A 16,348-nucleotide genomic window follows, 5' to 3' on the forward strand; every position below is an offset into this window, starting at 1 on the left:
AATGTGGTGTTACGGTCGGGGTCGCCGGTCAGTGGCAGAAATAAGTGAGGCAAGGGGAACTAAACTTCCCAAAAGCCTTTGCGAAACATGGCCGCAGGGTGATATGCGATCACGAACGATCCTCTTGGGGAACTGAGCGAAACCTCATTGTAATCAGCCTACCTCTGCTAGAGGTGATCAGTTCTTCCCTTGCTGCTCACGGGAACTTACATGAATAAAACAAACACAAAAACAGAAACCACCAAAACCAATCCCGAGGTTGGACAGAAGTGCTCACCTCAATCTAAGGTGGATGAACAGAAATTTCCATCCCAATCTACCGCTTGAAATGAGGCTGGACATAGCAGATCACCTCGTGATGTAATTCAAAGACCAAAGCGTAAGCGCATTTGCAGCGCCGAAGCCAAAAGGAGAAATAGAGCAGCAAGTATAAGTGCACCCTCCTCCTCCCCCACTCCACCTCCAACAGTAAAGGCACTTCCTGCGGTGGGCACCAAGAACTCCACTTTGAATATAGGCAAGGAACCGGCTGCCCCTGCAGGAAAGCTCCCTCACTTGTGCACCCCCACAGAGGGAACTCTACAGATATAGAGATACACCCCTAATGAACTCTATTGAGAGTGCAATTATCTGTCTCGTCTCGTGAAAAAACTCTCACCTTTGGATTCTTCAGGAAGCCCAACTGGCACGTTTTATCTATCTCTTCGAATTTGTTGGCGTTTTTCGATCGAACCGTCGATATTACTATTACGAGCCGCTCCTTTCCTTGAAACTGTTCGACTGATCCCACAAGCAGACTGTTCCATTGTTTTATGCTGCACGCTTTTCGTAATTTTTCAGCCTGAAAGAAAAAATTCAGAATCAGCAAATGACAAAAATTGATAGACCAAAGAAGAAGATATTGAATCAGAAAAGTGTATTTTACTGTCTCACCAAATGTCTTGGTATATCATTTTATCAAACTTCAATTCCATCATAAAATATTAACTTCTCTGCAAATATTTTTTATATTTTATGTAACACTAAAAAATTTGCACCTCTTCGAAAACTTTTATAGAAAATATTCCTCAAAAAAGTGTATTATTCGTAGAGACATTTCAAATGTCTTAATTTTTTCATGAACATTTAGATCGCATATTAGGATTCATTTTATAATTGTCATTTTTTTTTGGGCGAAGTGGATACAAAATGAACAAAACCTAAGAGCGAGTACCGACATATGTCAGTCATGTCATGCCAGTCGGTCGGTAGCTAGGCGGTTCGACGTGGGTGCTTTGTCCACTCACTTGAATTGACTGCCGTGTTGGTCGGTGGTTCAAGCCCTAGTGTGAACGATCGATTTTCACTTGCTATCGTCCAACCCGTGTTAGGAATCACACGTTAAAAGATAAGACCTCGTTAATCCTTAGCTCGCACAAGTTTCGACTTCTGAGGGTTGTCGTTCGTAAGGGTGCGACAGCTGGTTACCGGAAAAAAATATTTTGAACAGATTTTTTAAACAGATGTTGAACAAACTGTATTTTTTGATGTCTGAAATCTCTTCAATACTTACATTTTTGATATTCGATTGACAAGAAACGCTTGAAAGTATGATAATGAATGAAAAAGAGTGAAAGGTACTTATACAAACAAGGAGGAATGTAGATATAGTAGGATACTTCCGTTCCTATCGTCTCGAAATAAATAAGGACCCGTTAAATTCCACGTCAACTCACTACCTGTTTTTTGCATTGAATAGAGAAACGTTATTTTCAATTGTTTGCCATTTATTTCCTGCGAAAGAAAATTAAGTTTCACCTACAACCCGATGACAGTATACGAGGTGAATGTTCGAATTTCGCGGTCTCCATACGATCGATTAGCCACTTTTTAATTTATTATGTTGGTACAATCGTTTCCAACATATGATCACAATATAGCTGTTGAGAATCCACACGCTACAAAGCGTATGGAAGCAAAGTTCGTTCCACTTTTGTTAAATTTTGACAAAAAAATAACTAGTTATAACTAATGACGAATCATGGATATATAAGTGAAAACCGACTCGCTGAAAGAGTTAAAGGACATACCAAAAAGGGTGTATAAGAACTGTTCCATGGATTGGAAAAAACGCTGAAAGGGACAAAATAGAAATTGATGAATGAACGTTTTTTTGAGAAATTCACCTTATTTTTTTGACTGACCTCGTATATCTTTGCGAATCTATGCACAACATTCAAATGTTTGTCATAATTTTCCTTTGATGAAGAAGAAAGTCACTTTTTTGAAGTTAAAGTTAGTGGGGGGAGTATTCTGACAAATAAAGTAGGTATTGTAGTTAATAAACCAACTTATATGGATAATCAATTCATATGAGAAATTAATAAATAATGGTTTTTTTTTTCACGAGATGCAGACTTGTTAGTGGGGACTTTATGTAATCAATATTAACTATTTTTCAATTATTTAAAAGAGGTTAACTATTAAATTAAACAATTCCATGTTCTTAAGCTGACTTTTTTCCGGCAATCATTTGTTTTTTTTCAAGTGAGTATTCATTTGAATCCATTGTGAAATGATCTGAATAAAATAAAGTAATCACTCAATTCAACGTTATAACTGGTAGTCTTGTAGGTTTTTTAATAAATATTATTAAAATTCTAAAATTTTCACATCAATCTGATTTGATATTCTGAAATATATCTGCGATTTCCATTTTTTATTTCGAGGCACAAGTGTAAATTAACATTCAGTTAGTCAGCAACTTTACCTGTTTTTTATAAGGAGTTATAACACCGATATGATCCTGTGTGATTTGCATTCCTTTCACACGGTTTCCCACCAATTTTCCCAGATATCCTACGACTTCTTCTATTTCCTGGATATTGAAAAAGCTGAAATTAAACGAAATATTTTATTCCAAATAAGTATAGAACAGTCGCTTTGCTCTCAGTGATATCAAAAATCATAGAGAAAGCCGTGAACCAATATATCCTTGGATATTTAGAAGGCTTTGGAATCTTGAGCGATCATCAATATGACTTTCGGAAACAAAGATCAATAGGCGTAGACGTATTCTAAAAACACTTTATTGTGTGATTTTCATTAGATAGTTTCACAAAAACGCAACACGTGTTTCGCCATACCTACAATGGCTTCCTCGGGCGTGTCTTAATAACTAATTCTACACATTAAATGTTATATATACCTGAATTTTAAGTACCTGAATTTCAAGTACCTGATTTTTTACCTAAGTTTGTAATGAATTTAATTACCTGAACTTATGTTCCATTTTCCACATTTGAAAAAATATTCAGTAACGGAGAGTTATTTAATTCTTATTGATCATTCAGTAAATTACCCGAATTCCTGAATCTATTTATTTCTGAACATTCTAGAAGATTGAGTTTCAAACTCTTCTCTTCTGAATGTAACACATCGTATTCCTGATTGAACTCATGTCCTTCTGCTAATAGGTGGTTTGCAAATGTGGAATTGGTCTTTCTATTCATAAAACGGCTTTTATGCTCTTTAATTCTTTGGTAAAATGTTCTTCCAGTTTGTCCAATATACAGTTTTGGACAAGAGCCACAAGTCAGCTTATATACTCCTGATCTATTCAACAACGAAGTTTTGTCTTTATTGTTTTTAATACATCTACTGAGATTATGTATGTTAGCCAGTTTTGGAATAACGCAATCGAGAAACATGGAGAGTCAAGAGCTGTTGCGCTTGATATTTCAAACACCTTTGTCCGTATGTGACATAAGGGTTTGCTGGCCAAACTTTGATGCTATGGCTTGTCGTATCATTTTTCTGTATGGCTCTTCACCTTTCCGAAAGAACGTTACCTGCTAGTTGCTGTCGATGGATATCTCTCGAATTTTTTCACCATCAATACCGTTGTTCCCCAGGGAACCATCTTGTCTCCAAACCTTTGTCTATTGTATATCAACGACTTATTGGAAAACACCAAGACTTCAATATAATACTTTTCTGACGACAGTACCCTTGTCTAGTCATTCCATTTGGATTCTAGACATTGGCTGCCGATGTACATCTTCATTTCAGAAGAATTTCACGAACAAAACAAACTCACTGGAATGGACACTCATTTCTATCAAAACATGGCTGGCAAATGTAAAATTTGCTTCCATATTGAAGAAACTACTACTATGCTCTTTCATTCTTTGGAAAAAGTTCTCTTCGTTTGGTAGATATAAAGTTTTGAGCAAAAACCACAAGTCAACTGAAATAATACTGATATATCCAACACAAAAGTTTTGTATTTATATAGATTTTGAATCATAAAAAGAAAAGAAGAAGAAGAAAGGCAAACAAAAATATCGCTTTCACTGAAACAACTTCCAATATGGAACAGTGTAATAAACCATTAGCAAATTTTCAAGAAGTATTCATCAAGAGCTACCCTCTCGATTTTAATTGATAAAAATTAATCTCTTAATGGAAAACAATTTATACGTTAGCAAAATCGTTCAATTTGACCGAAGAGCCATTAACGCGAAAAATTCGAATGATACTTCAACATTTTTCTCGTTTGCTTTTAGACTCACTCAATTCATCAGAATAATCAACACTCGACGATCTGATATCGGGTAGAAATTCTGATAATTAGAAGATTTTGAACATGACTGGGTGGCTTAATGAATCGACAGGCAATTAACTCAAAATTGAAGGAAGGATGAATATTATCGTTGTCGTGCGAATTTCTAACGGATTCGCTCATCTTTGTTATCTTTTCTATGAAGTTTTTTTTCAGTTTAATCGTTTATTCATTGGTCTTCTTGTTTGGGAAACCTCTCAATCAGTTATTTAGTTCAATTCATTTTGTAAATATAAATATTTCCCGCTGTATCGAGCATTAAGTACCTACATGAGACGTTCATGACCTCCTGAAAAGCAAAAATAGCGCTGTTACTGAGATAAATATAGTTTAACAAACTAAAAAAATACGCTCTTGAAGAACATCGAACTGAAAAGTTAGAAACATTTTCTTAAAATGAGCTTGAAGCAATAACGAACGAAATAGTTATTTAGTATACAAGTATACATTTCCCGTGTATAATACACAATTTTTTTCTGTGACGGGAAAAACGACGATTTATTATTGAAAAAAACATAAATAAATACATACATACATACATACATGCATGCATGCATGCATGCATACATACATACATACATACATACATACATACATACATGTTTGGAGCTGTTCCACAAAAAAAAAAACGAAATTTATGCAACGATATCTGACAATGGATGAAACATGGCTCCATCAATTCACACCAGAATCGAAACGATTGTCATTTGAGTGGAAAGCACGTGGTGAACCGACTCCAAAGCGTGCAAAGACGCAACAGTCGGCTGGCGTGGTTATGTTATCAGTATTTTGAGATACGCGTTTGAAGGACGAAATCGCGTAAAAACGGCGCCTTTTGAAGAAAAAGAAAATGCTGTTTTGTTAGCATAATGCACCGTGTCACGAATCAATGAAAACGATGGCAAAATTGCCTGAATTGGGTTTCGAATTGCTTCCGTATCCACTGTGTTCTCCAGATCTGGTCTCTATCGACTTTTTCTGTTCTCAGACCTCAGAATAATGCTCGTTGGGAAATAATTTGGCGCCGATGAAGAGATAATCGTTGTGGCTATAGACAAATCATTCTATAAAAATAGTATCAGTCTCAGAGAAAATCCTAATTATCGTAACATACTTTATGAATTGTAAAAATTGAAAATCATTACCTAGGAGAATCCTTTTCTCTTTCGTCAACGCCTTCCACATGTTGAAACATCACTGGGAAATTCTCATTTCTCAAATGCTCCCATCCGATGAAACATTTGGTGAAGTCGTCGCCGGCAGCAATCAGTTCGTTGTGGTAGAATAACCTGTTTGGTACGTCCAGAATGATTTTGTGCGACCTGTAATTTTTGATGAGTTTCGTCACGAAACGCGGGTCATATGACTCGTCTGTCCCTCTTGCATATATATCACACGTGTCCAGCAATCTTTCAATCATCGACTTTGCTAAAATACAAATGATTTCAATGAATATTTCGACTGGTTTGTTTGCCGTGATACGCTACTAGTTGAACTTCAAAATTGAGGATCATAATTGGATGATAGAAATTTTGAAGTGCCTCACGGCTCAATATTGGAACTATTACTGTTTCGAGTAAAGATTCGTGAACTTCTCCTGCATGTGTTAGAAAGGTCCGCAGTTGACATGCCAAAATGCTGAGCAACTTACTATCAAACTAGACAGCAGCATGAGTGATTTCAATACCTGGAAGTTCATCTCAAATATTTCACATTGAAAAAACTATTATGCTCTTTTATTCTTGGGAAAAAGAATCTCTTCGTTTCACAAATATACAGTTTTATCCTAACACCAAACCGTTATCGACACTTGTTTCGATCACCAAGTGATTATCTTCAAAAGGAAGATTGAACTGACCTCCAGAAGAAAGCTGTTGAAATTTTATGATATTCTACTCATAAGTTTGTGAGTTATTTTGCTATGAGTGACACTACAATGGATCGAAAACAATTTCGTTTTCAATTTCACACTGCTTCTTGATGGGAAAAACACCGTTTAAGCAAAGCAATGGTTTGAAAAGTGTTATAAGGATTCCGCTCTATCAGAAATAATAAATCACAACACAACAAAAAAATATTTTTTGAATGTTTCCTACACTAAATTAGTCAATTTCTACTAATTTTGGAGTGATAAAAACGAAAATAACAATGAAAAATTTTTATTAGCTCTGGTTTTTGAGATACACAGTACTTAATCTTAAAGAGTAGTTATGCTATACGTGAAAAGTGAAAGTACATAAAACAATATTGTTATGTTTCTTTTAGAATATTTTGAGTACAAAATTAACAAAAAAACATTATTCTTAGTGTTTTGACAAATGAAAGAAGTTTGTACCACTAAATTTCAATTAACTCCATCCGATTCATTGTAAGATCGCTGTCGTTTAGCTTGTCTTTTATAAAACACTTCTGGAGCATCCCTACACACAGACCAGCAGTAGTCTGCAAGCATTGCTTCATTCCAACGGCACTGATATCTCTGTTCCATTAAGGCAATGTCTTGATGGAATCTTTCTCCATGTTCGTCACTTACAGCTCCACAGTTTTGTGGGAAGAAATTAAGATGAGAGTGAAGAAAATGAATTTTTAAGAACATGTTGCATCCAAGTTGGTGGTAAGCTTGAAGAAGCTCTTTAACCAATGCTGTGAAGTTATCATCTCTTTTGTTACCTAAAAACCCATGTACAACCCCCTTTAAGGCTTCCCAGGGTCTTTTTTCATTTCCTGTTGAAATCATGTCAAAAGCAGGATCATTTACGATTTCACGGATTTGAGGCCCAATAAAGATGCCTTCCTTGACTTTAGCATCACTCAACCTGGGAAACTTTGCTCTCAAGTACTTAAAAGCTTGTCTTTCCTGGTTCATGGCCTTCACAAAGTTTTTCATTAGTCCCAACTTAATATGTAATGGGGGAAGGAGAACATCCTTAGGATCTACAAGAGGCTCGTAAACTACATTTTTCTCATTAGGGTTTAGGTCTCGTGTAGGCCAGTTCATTTTTTTATAGTGAGATTTTCTATCCCGACTGTCCCACAGACACAAAAAACAACAGTACTTGGTGAACCCTAATTGCATTCCTAGGAGTATAGCAATGACTTTCAGATCACCACAGATGTGCCACTTGTGTTGTTCATATTTGATTGATTGGAGAAGTGTTTTCATATTTATATACGTTTCCTTCATGTGAACTGCATGACCTATAGGAATAGAGAGTAGCTGATTTCCATTATGCAGATGTACAGCTTTTAAGCTTAGTTTTGAAGAGTCTATAAACAGTCTCCATTCAGATGGAGTGTGATCCAAATTCAAGCAGTCCATCAAATCATTAACATCAGAACAAACTACGAGGTTTTCTTTTTTCTCAAAAAAAGGAAGCAAATCTTTTTGACGCTGTCTGTACTGAGATATTTTCACATCATGTTTTAGAAGATTCCACTGTTGTAGTCTTGACCCTAACAGCTCAGCCTTTTCCTTAGATAAGCGAAGATCTCTTATAAGGTCACTCAACTCTGCTTGACTAATTCTGTGCGGATCACTAGACCTATCGCTTACCTCAAAATCAGGGTCATAGGATGTAGAAGGATAGGTTGCTCCTTCTAAACAGTCTTCATCACCTTCCTCTAAAATTTCATAGTTTTGGGGTGGAGAAGGGACTGGCAAATTGTCTGAGTGTGATACAGGCCGAAGAGCAGATGGGAGATTAGGGTATTTAACCGTTCCTCTTTTCTTCATAGATAAACCTTGCTTAATGGGAGGAGTCAAGCAGAAATAACAGTCGTCTGTATGATTGGTAGACTCACGCCAAACCATAGGTACTGCAAAAGCCATTGCCCGGTTTTTATTTTTCAGCTACTCTCGCAATATGACGGAACAAGAATTACAACATATATGAGGAGCCCATGATTTATCTTGGTCCTCAACTTTCACACCAAAATAATGTTCATAGGCTGTCTTAACGATAGGTGTCATTTTACGTTTCTGAGCCTTAAATGTTATTTCACCACATATATAGCAAAAGCTATCGACAGAATTCACACACTTTCGAGGCATTTCAGATCAGCACTTAAATTAATTTAAAAATCAACTTCACACGATAATTTCAATAGCAACCACGTGCGTACAATTGACAAACTCACATAGGTTATGTTTACTACTTAAGAACAGCTGATGAGAGGGGTGTTATGTAAACAAACATGTGTACCAACTGTTGGTGATGAAATATTTCATTTGTTGAAAACTCAATATACATATATATATATAATATAATATCTTGAAAACAAGAGCTAATATATAATTTTTATGGTCACTTTCGGTTTTAACACGTGGAAATACATTAAAATCATCTAATTTCAACCCCGAAACAAAAACTTTGTTGTGTTGTGAATTGAACGTTGATTCGCCGAATCAAAACGTGGTCGTAGAGACACCGATGCAGAACGCAGTAGACGTCGAAATGAAGCAGTAACACTAGAGAACAAAATAAATTCACAAAATCGTTTTGAATGATCGAAAAGCGAAGTTGCGTGAGTAACCTGATATTCTGTATCTGTTGAGTAGGGAGGGTGAGTGTAGGTGTAGACCCACAGCGATTAGGCCAAATGTGACCCATTGTACATCCTCCCGAGGAATTGCCCTCCTAGGTCATCGTCCATCCTGTCCTTTCCAGGACGGTGGACAGGTCACTATGAGACATCTCCTTAATATTGGCAGGTGTAGGCCAAGACTCGTCGAACACTCACTTTCTTATTGACGATAACTTCGGGCACTCGTACAGGACATGCCTGACAGTCTCATCTTCCTGTTCACACATCCTGCCTAGAGTTGTGTCCACTAGCCCTATAATATGGAGGTGTTCCTTAGTTGACAGTGGCCGGTCAGAAATCCTACTGTTGAGCGTACGTTTTTCCTGGTCATCGCCAGATATTTCTTCGGCGCCTGTTTCCCAGGGTCGCCCAGGGTGATCCTGGCAAGACTGCATCCTTTGATCCATTCCATCTCTTTAGGAATTGAGCATGGGTGTGACGTTTGGCTAGTTCCGCAATTGTCGAAGTCGTCAGGTCGTTGGTAGGTAGCTAACATTATGATGATATCAAAAGAACGTGTTGGCTTCATATTGCGTGAGCATTTGACTATGAGGAAGATCTGTTCAAAGTGGGTGCCGCGCGAGCTCACTGTTAACCAAAAACAAGAACGTCTTGATGATTCTTAGCAGTGTTTGGCCATGTTTAAACATAACAAACCGACATTTGTGCGTCGATGTACGACAATGAATGGAACATGCATCCATCGCTTCACTCTGGAATCAAAACGATCCTCATCTGAGAGGGAAGCAACTGGCGAACCTCGTCCAAAGTGCTCATAAGCCCAAAAATCGGATAGAAAAGTTATGACCTCGGTATTTTGGCATATGCGTGGTGTAATATTCATTGACTATCTTGAGGAGGGAAGTATCATCAACAATAAGTATTACATAGTGAGTATTGGAGCGTTTGAAGGTCGAAATTGCGAAAAACTACCCATTTAGATAAAAAGGAAGTGCTGCTTTATCGAAACAATGCACAGTGTCACAAATCAATGGGAATAACGGCAAAATTGCATGAAATGGGCTTCGAATTGCTCCCGCGTATACCATATTGCCAGGTTTGACTCCCATCGACTACTGAATGTTAGCAGACCTTAAAAAAATACTAACTGGTGAGAAATTCCGCTTCGAATGGATAGGTTATGAATCTAAGGCCTATTTTGAGGCAAAATATGAACCGTTCTACAAAAGGGGTATTGAAATGTTAGAACGGAACTGAAATGATTGTGTGGCTCTTGATGAAGATTACGTTGACGAATGAAGCCAATTTCAAATGAAATAAAATATGTTTTCTTTCTTAGCCCGCGTTATATACTCCTGATCTGTCTGCTGTAGAACCCGTTCTACAGTTCACGAGAGGGATGAAAAGGGAACTTCTGAAGTTCAGGAAAAGTAGGGTATGTGAACAAAAACGGTGAGAAATTGTGAAGCAAAAACATTCAATTTCAATTTTGAACATTGTTCGTATATGTTTTAAAGTGAATCACTCTGTATGTAGCTGTAGCTACAAATGAACAAGACAAGGGTCGTGTTCCAATTCCAAGTGACAGTTCACTGAACTTAAGGCTTCGACTGAGCATATAATAAATCGTTTCACTGTTCTTGATTGAAAGTAACGTCAAATTGCGTAAGGACTAATTAATAATTGCCGATCCGATCCTTCAAATCAAGGACTTCCATAAAGTTGAGATTCGAGGAAATAATTAAAGAAACCATTCCGTGATATCATTTTGGGTTCTAATCGGTAGCAATATGAAAATTTGGAAAGAGTTATCTCTGGTCTGAACTTGTTCAACTCCGAAGTAATAAAGATCATGGGAGTAGGAATTGCTATTAGATTATCCTTTCATTGAATAGTAAAGTTGACTTGATTAATATCTCTTTGAAGGCCCATTCGATGAGTTAAGAACCTACCCTCTTGCGGTTTTCCATTATGGGTGAATTTTTGACAATGTCTTCTCCAAAGTGATGATTTTGGAAAATATTTCGAAATGTTCTAATGCAGGGGTCTCCAAACTTTGAAGCCTTCGGGCCATAATGATTTTTTCAGTTCGTTCCAAGGGTCAATTTCTGCCCCCAACTATATTTCTAGACTAGGATAGTCACAAAGTGCGTGACCTAAACAAACTTCAGCTTTTTTGCATTTCAATTATTATTGTGTATTGTGACACTTAACGACATCTAGTGGCGAGTAGTGGTACTATGTACTATCTTTTTCAGCTACCCGCTAGGTGGCATTAGGCGTAATTAGATATTTGGAATTACCGCGTTGGTTCGAGAAAGTTCTGGTTCTAGCTAGTGTATTCCGATCACCTCGAGATGGCAGTAATAATTGCATATAAAAAGGCTAGCGGCGCAACTGCGAGTTAGTCTGCGTAGGAAAGGCGAAGGAAGCGAAACTGTCTATTGTGAAATAAAGTAACACCCGTCAATAGAAGTATTTTGATTCGACTTATTGTTTTTATGTGTGATTTGTTAGTATAGAAAAGAAGCGAAAAATCGACAATGAATGCAGAACGTTCCAAGAGGAATGGAACTTTCAGTATTTTGTGATTAAGTCCAGTAATATGGCGCTATGTTTAATTTATAATGAAACCATAGCTGTTCTCAAAGACTATAACATTAAACGACACTATGAATCGATACATCTTCAATGTTACTCCAAGTATACAGAAAGTTTGCGGAAGGAAAAATTTGAAGCTTTGAAACGCGGACTCAAATCGCAGCAATCTTTGTTTACCAAAGCGAATACTGAACAAGAGTCTGCAACTCGCGCCAGTTTTCGTGTGGCTCTTGAAATCGGAAAACGTGGCAAACCATTCACTGATGGAGAAATGATAAAAGAATGCTTGATTGCAGTAGCCGAAGAAATATGCCCCGAAAAGGTAAATTTATTTAAAAGTGTCAGTTTGTCAGCAAACACCGTGACTCGGAGGGTGCAAGATATCGCAGAAAATATAACATCTCAACTGTCTGACAAAAATGGACATCATGAGTGGTTTTCTCTAGCATTGGATGAGTCAACGGATGTGTCAGATACTGTCAGGTGTTGATTTTTATTCGCGGAGTAGATAAAAGCTATGAAAGAACTTCTTGATATTGATAGTATTCACGGCACGACAACTGGGGAAGATATTTTTAAGGGACTTGAAAATGCCATTAATAAAAAAAACCTTCGATGGAGAAATTTGAAATCTATAACAACTGATGAAGGCAAAAATATGTATGGTAAAAATAAAGGAGTGGTTGCACCTGTGTCAAAGGCTGTAGAAAATGATGGTTGTTCAAAACCATTAGTCTTACATTGTATCGAAATTTTTTTAAATGAGAAGCAGCGCCCTTTTGCCGATTTAGAAAATAGTGGATGGATCTGGAAGTTAGCCTTCTATATCGATTTGACAAATCATATGAACGAACTAAATTTAAGATTGCAAGGAGAAAATCAGCTTCTCCCTGATTTATACACCAATATCAAATCCTTCAGGCAGAAAATAATACTATTTCAATCGCAATTACGTAAAAATGTTTCACACATTTTGAAACGTGAAAAATTCAGCCACACTACAGAGACTGATTTTCCCGTCAATTTTGCAATCGAAACTTTGAGTGCTTTGAAGATAAATTTTGATACTCGTTTTTCAGATTTTGATGTCATTGCGAATGAAATTAAGCTTTTTGAAAATCCTATTGATTCTGACATTGAAACCCTGGCTCCGGAAAATTCAAATGGAAATTATTGATTTATAAGAGTCTTCCACTTGAACAATTTGATAATTTGCATAAATTTGCTCGTGGGTTGTTTTCTGTTTTTGGTACTACTTAATTGTGTGAGAAAACGTTTTCCAAGATGAAGTACACAAAGAATGTTTACAGATCTCAATTAACCGATGAGCATCTTAAATCTCTTTTGATAATTGGTACAAGTGAAATTGATCCACAACTACAAAGTATTGTCGGTGGAAAATGACAATTACATAAATCTCACTAGTGTTTTTGTTTTACTGTGATTCACTTCAATTATTTGTTAGTAATTAATATGCTCAAACTTAGATACTTAAGTTAAGTTTTCTTTGTCATCATTTCTGTCGTTAAGTTTTACCTTGCAAGTAAATAAAACTGAGTAATTATCATTCTGTGTTTTCTTCTTCAACTTATCACAGCAATAGTAACAACAATTAGGTAATCATTGGCTGTCGCGGGCCGGATTGATGACAGTGGCGGGCTGGATTTGGCCCGCCTGCCGTAGTTTGGAGACCCTTGTTCTAATGTATATTCTGCAGTAACACGAAGTTGATATCACATGCTCTACTAAAATATGAATATTGCCCAAAAAAGTTTATAAAAGTTTCGTAATTTTTAGAATAGAAGTCACCTACTAGTGGAATAGATAAAACGTTCAGTCGATCTGATTTCTATTGAATTGTAAAATTGATTCAGGAAAATTAGGACACCTGTACTCAGTAAAGGTATCTATGGTATACATAAGGACAATGTTGAATATGTAATCAGTTTGACATGTCGATGAGTTGAAAATAACGGTTTAGTATTAGGATGAAACTCCAGCAATATTAATTACCACACCAAAGGTTCCAAACAGTGCATTACATGTAAATTCAATCACAAATTTTCAAATCATTGCACGAGTAATGCTAAAAAATAAAATCTACTTACCGTATCCACAATATTTGACGAAATTTGAGTGCACAAGTGGGCCTAACTGTTTGGGATCTCCGGCGAGAACAATTTTTCCATTAACCTTCCCCTTTCCTTTTGCATTCGACAAAATTCCAGCGATTGGAATAAGCGTTTGGGTTTCTGTTGCATACCCACTCTCGTCTATGAAGACGTAACTGAAGTGTCCATCCGGAACGCCTCCGTTGACAATCCTGGATAATTGTTTCCAGATGAGTAATACAAAAAAGTTCAATATGGTGTTCCACAAGGAACAGTGCTGGGACTTTTGTAATTCAACATATATTCGAATGATTCAGTAACATCCAATGATGAGGCCAACATCCACTAGTTGCAGTTACCAGTTACCAAGAAGAAAGCTAGTCAGACTTGAAACAATTAGAAATCAATGATATCAAAATTATTCAAGAGAGGTTTATCACTGATTCATTCCAACATTTTACCAAACTTCTATCATATTCATTTCGTCAATATTTTCGAAACAGGTTTTTTGGTCGTTCATTCTACTGGATATAACATGTATTTTTACTTGACAAATGAACTTCGCTATTATTAATTATAAACCAGGGCCCAAACAAAAAGCATTTTTGACTCTACATAAGACAGCTCTGTTTCGACTTGCCATAATATATCTCAATCACCAAAGATCAACGATGAACTAGGTTCCCTGAGGCGGTCAACTGCAAAGCCAGGTTTTGATATCGACTTTCCACGAGATTCGTCAAATGTCTTTCACTGCAAGCAACTAGCTGAAAACCAGGTCCCGAACACAATACTAGATAATGCGGTTTCGACCCGCCATAGGTCTCATCAGTAGTGCTAGACAGAACCACAAATACATTGCTGGACCCAACTGCCCTTAAATGACAAGCCTAATGCAAGGAGCACACTGCGACAGGACGAGAACATGCCAGGACGAAAACATGACGTCCTCTCTCTCCTCTCTTTCTATAGTTTCTTATGGGTGGGGGTGGGGGAGCTCTGTAAGACAGGCAACGGACTGGCACATGCCAGGACGGGAATAGGATGCCATTTCGTCTCCGCTCGAAAAGAGAAAACTTTCTTAAGCCGTCCCCACACTCCAGCTGCATCCGCATCTGATGTCCTGGGATCCAAATGGAATGAAGAGACAAGTGTGCTGTTATCAGCAAAGCAATATTTTGGATTCTTGGTTTCTTCCAATACGTCGTTGGTATACAATAAAAAAAGGTTGGAGACAATATGAATCCCTGGGGAACACCACCGTTGATGATGAAAGTATTCGAAAGATATCCATTAACGGCTACTTACAGGAAGCATTCTGTCGGGAAGCTGAAGAGTCATACACAGAAATGATCCGACAAGCCATAGCATCAAAGTTTGGCCAGCAAACTCTCATGCCATACAAGGAAAAAGGCCTTAGAAATATCGAGCGCAACAGCTCTTGACTCTCCATGTTTCTCGATTGCTTTGTTTCGGAGAGCCATATTGATGATCGCTGAAGATGTTGAAGCCTTTCAAATATTTAAGGATATGGTGGTTCACGGCTTTGTTTGAGATTTTTGATATCACTGATAGCAAAGCAATCTTCCAACATTAAGGCAAAACCTCTTTCTTGTAAGATAGGTTAAAAAGTCTGCAAAATACTGATGCGAGTTCATTTGCGCACTCAAAGAACAATGACGGGTTCATCATCAGAACCAGACGCCTTGTTGATATTGAGCTGCTTCAAAATTTGCCAGACTAAACATTGTGGTGCCTTCTCCAATAAATCGACTGTGGAGTGGGACGCAAATTGTTCAGCTAGTACATTCGCTTTTTCTATGGCTGCTATTGTAATTGAACCATCTGTTGAGTTAGCGATGGGTTTTATACAGTGTCACCGATAAAGTCCGCATCAAATGGGAAACTTTTTTATTTATCGTTTTATGTGAAATGATGTCAAATGGCGTCTACAAAATAGGTCACGTGATTTCCTGAACCTGTCAAAATTGACATTTAAAAAAAGAAACATCGAAAAATGACATTATTCTTCAAAATATCCAAAAATATCAACGGATAAAAACATTTTCTTTTATAATTTTATACCCACACACCAAGTTTCAAACCCATAATGAGTATTTTATATTTTCACTATTTTTCCGCACTCCTGCTTTTTCTACTTATCAAAATTTAAGCACACCTGTACTAAATCATTTATTTTAACTAAACTCGTCACCGAATTTCTTTTTTTGTAATATAATAATATTTTAAGAGCCTCTTTGATGTTAAAAACAAATTTTGAAAAATAAAAGTTGTCAAACTTGATGCAAAGTTCATCTAGTTTCAACGGGGCTTTCAAAACTATACAGTACTTGAGTTTTTTAATGAGCAAATGGCCTCACAATATGAATTAGAACAAAACGGAACATTAGGAAATATCATTTCGTGATTCTTGAAGCCCATTCAATAAAATAAAAAAACTCATAGTATTTACATTTACCTACTCCGC

General features: G+C 36.9%; 1 protein-coding gene across 1 annotated transcript in view; it reads right to left on the minus strand.

Moving 5' to 3' along the window:
• Positions 1 to 16,348, minus strand: part of LOC111506603 (putative helicase mov-10-B.1) — a 64,450-nt gene that overhangs the window by 6,721 nt on the left and 41,381 nt on the right. The window contains exons 11-14 of the mRNA XM_074182516.1: positions 13,858 to 14,072; positions 5,749 to 6,031; positions 2,750 to 2,873; positions 659 to 841 (exon numbers count right to left, since the gene is read on the minus strand). Of these exons, the coding sequence (XP_074038617.1) occupies positions 659 to 841; positions 2,750 to 2,873; positions 5,749 to 6,031; positions 13,858 to 14,072 (805 nt within the window). The remainder of the gene's footprint in view (positions 1 to 658; positions 842 to 2,749; positions 2,874 to 5,748; positions 6,032 to 13,857; positions 14,073 to 16,348) is intronic.

The sequence above is a fragment of the Leptinotarsa decemlineata genome, unplaced genomic scaffold, assembly GCF_025532065.1.
Source record: "Leptinotarsa decemlineata unplaced genomic scaffold, Ldec_3_MD MMD2_tig00026328_RagTag_RagTag, whole genome shotgun sequence".
Lineage (NCBI taxonomy): Eukaryota > Metazoa > Arthropoda > Insecta > Coleoptera > Chrysomelidae > Leptinotarsa > Leptinotarsa decemlineata.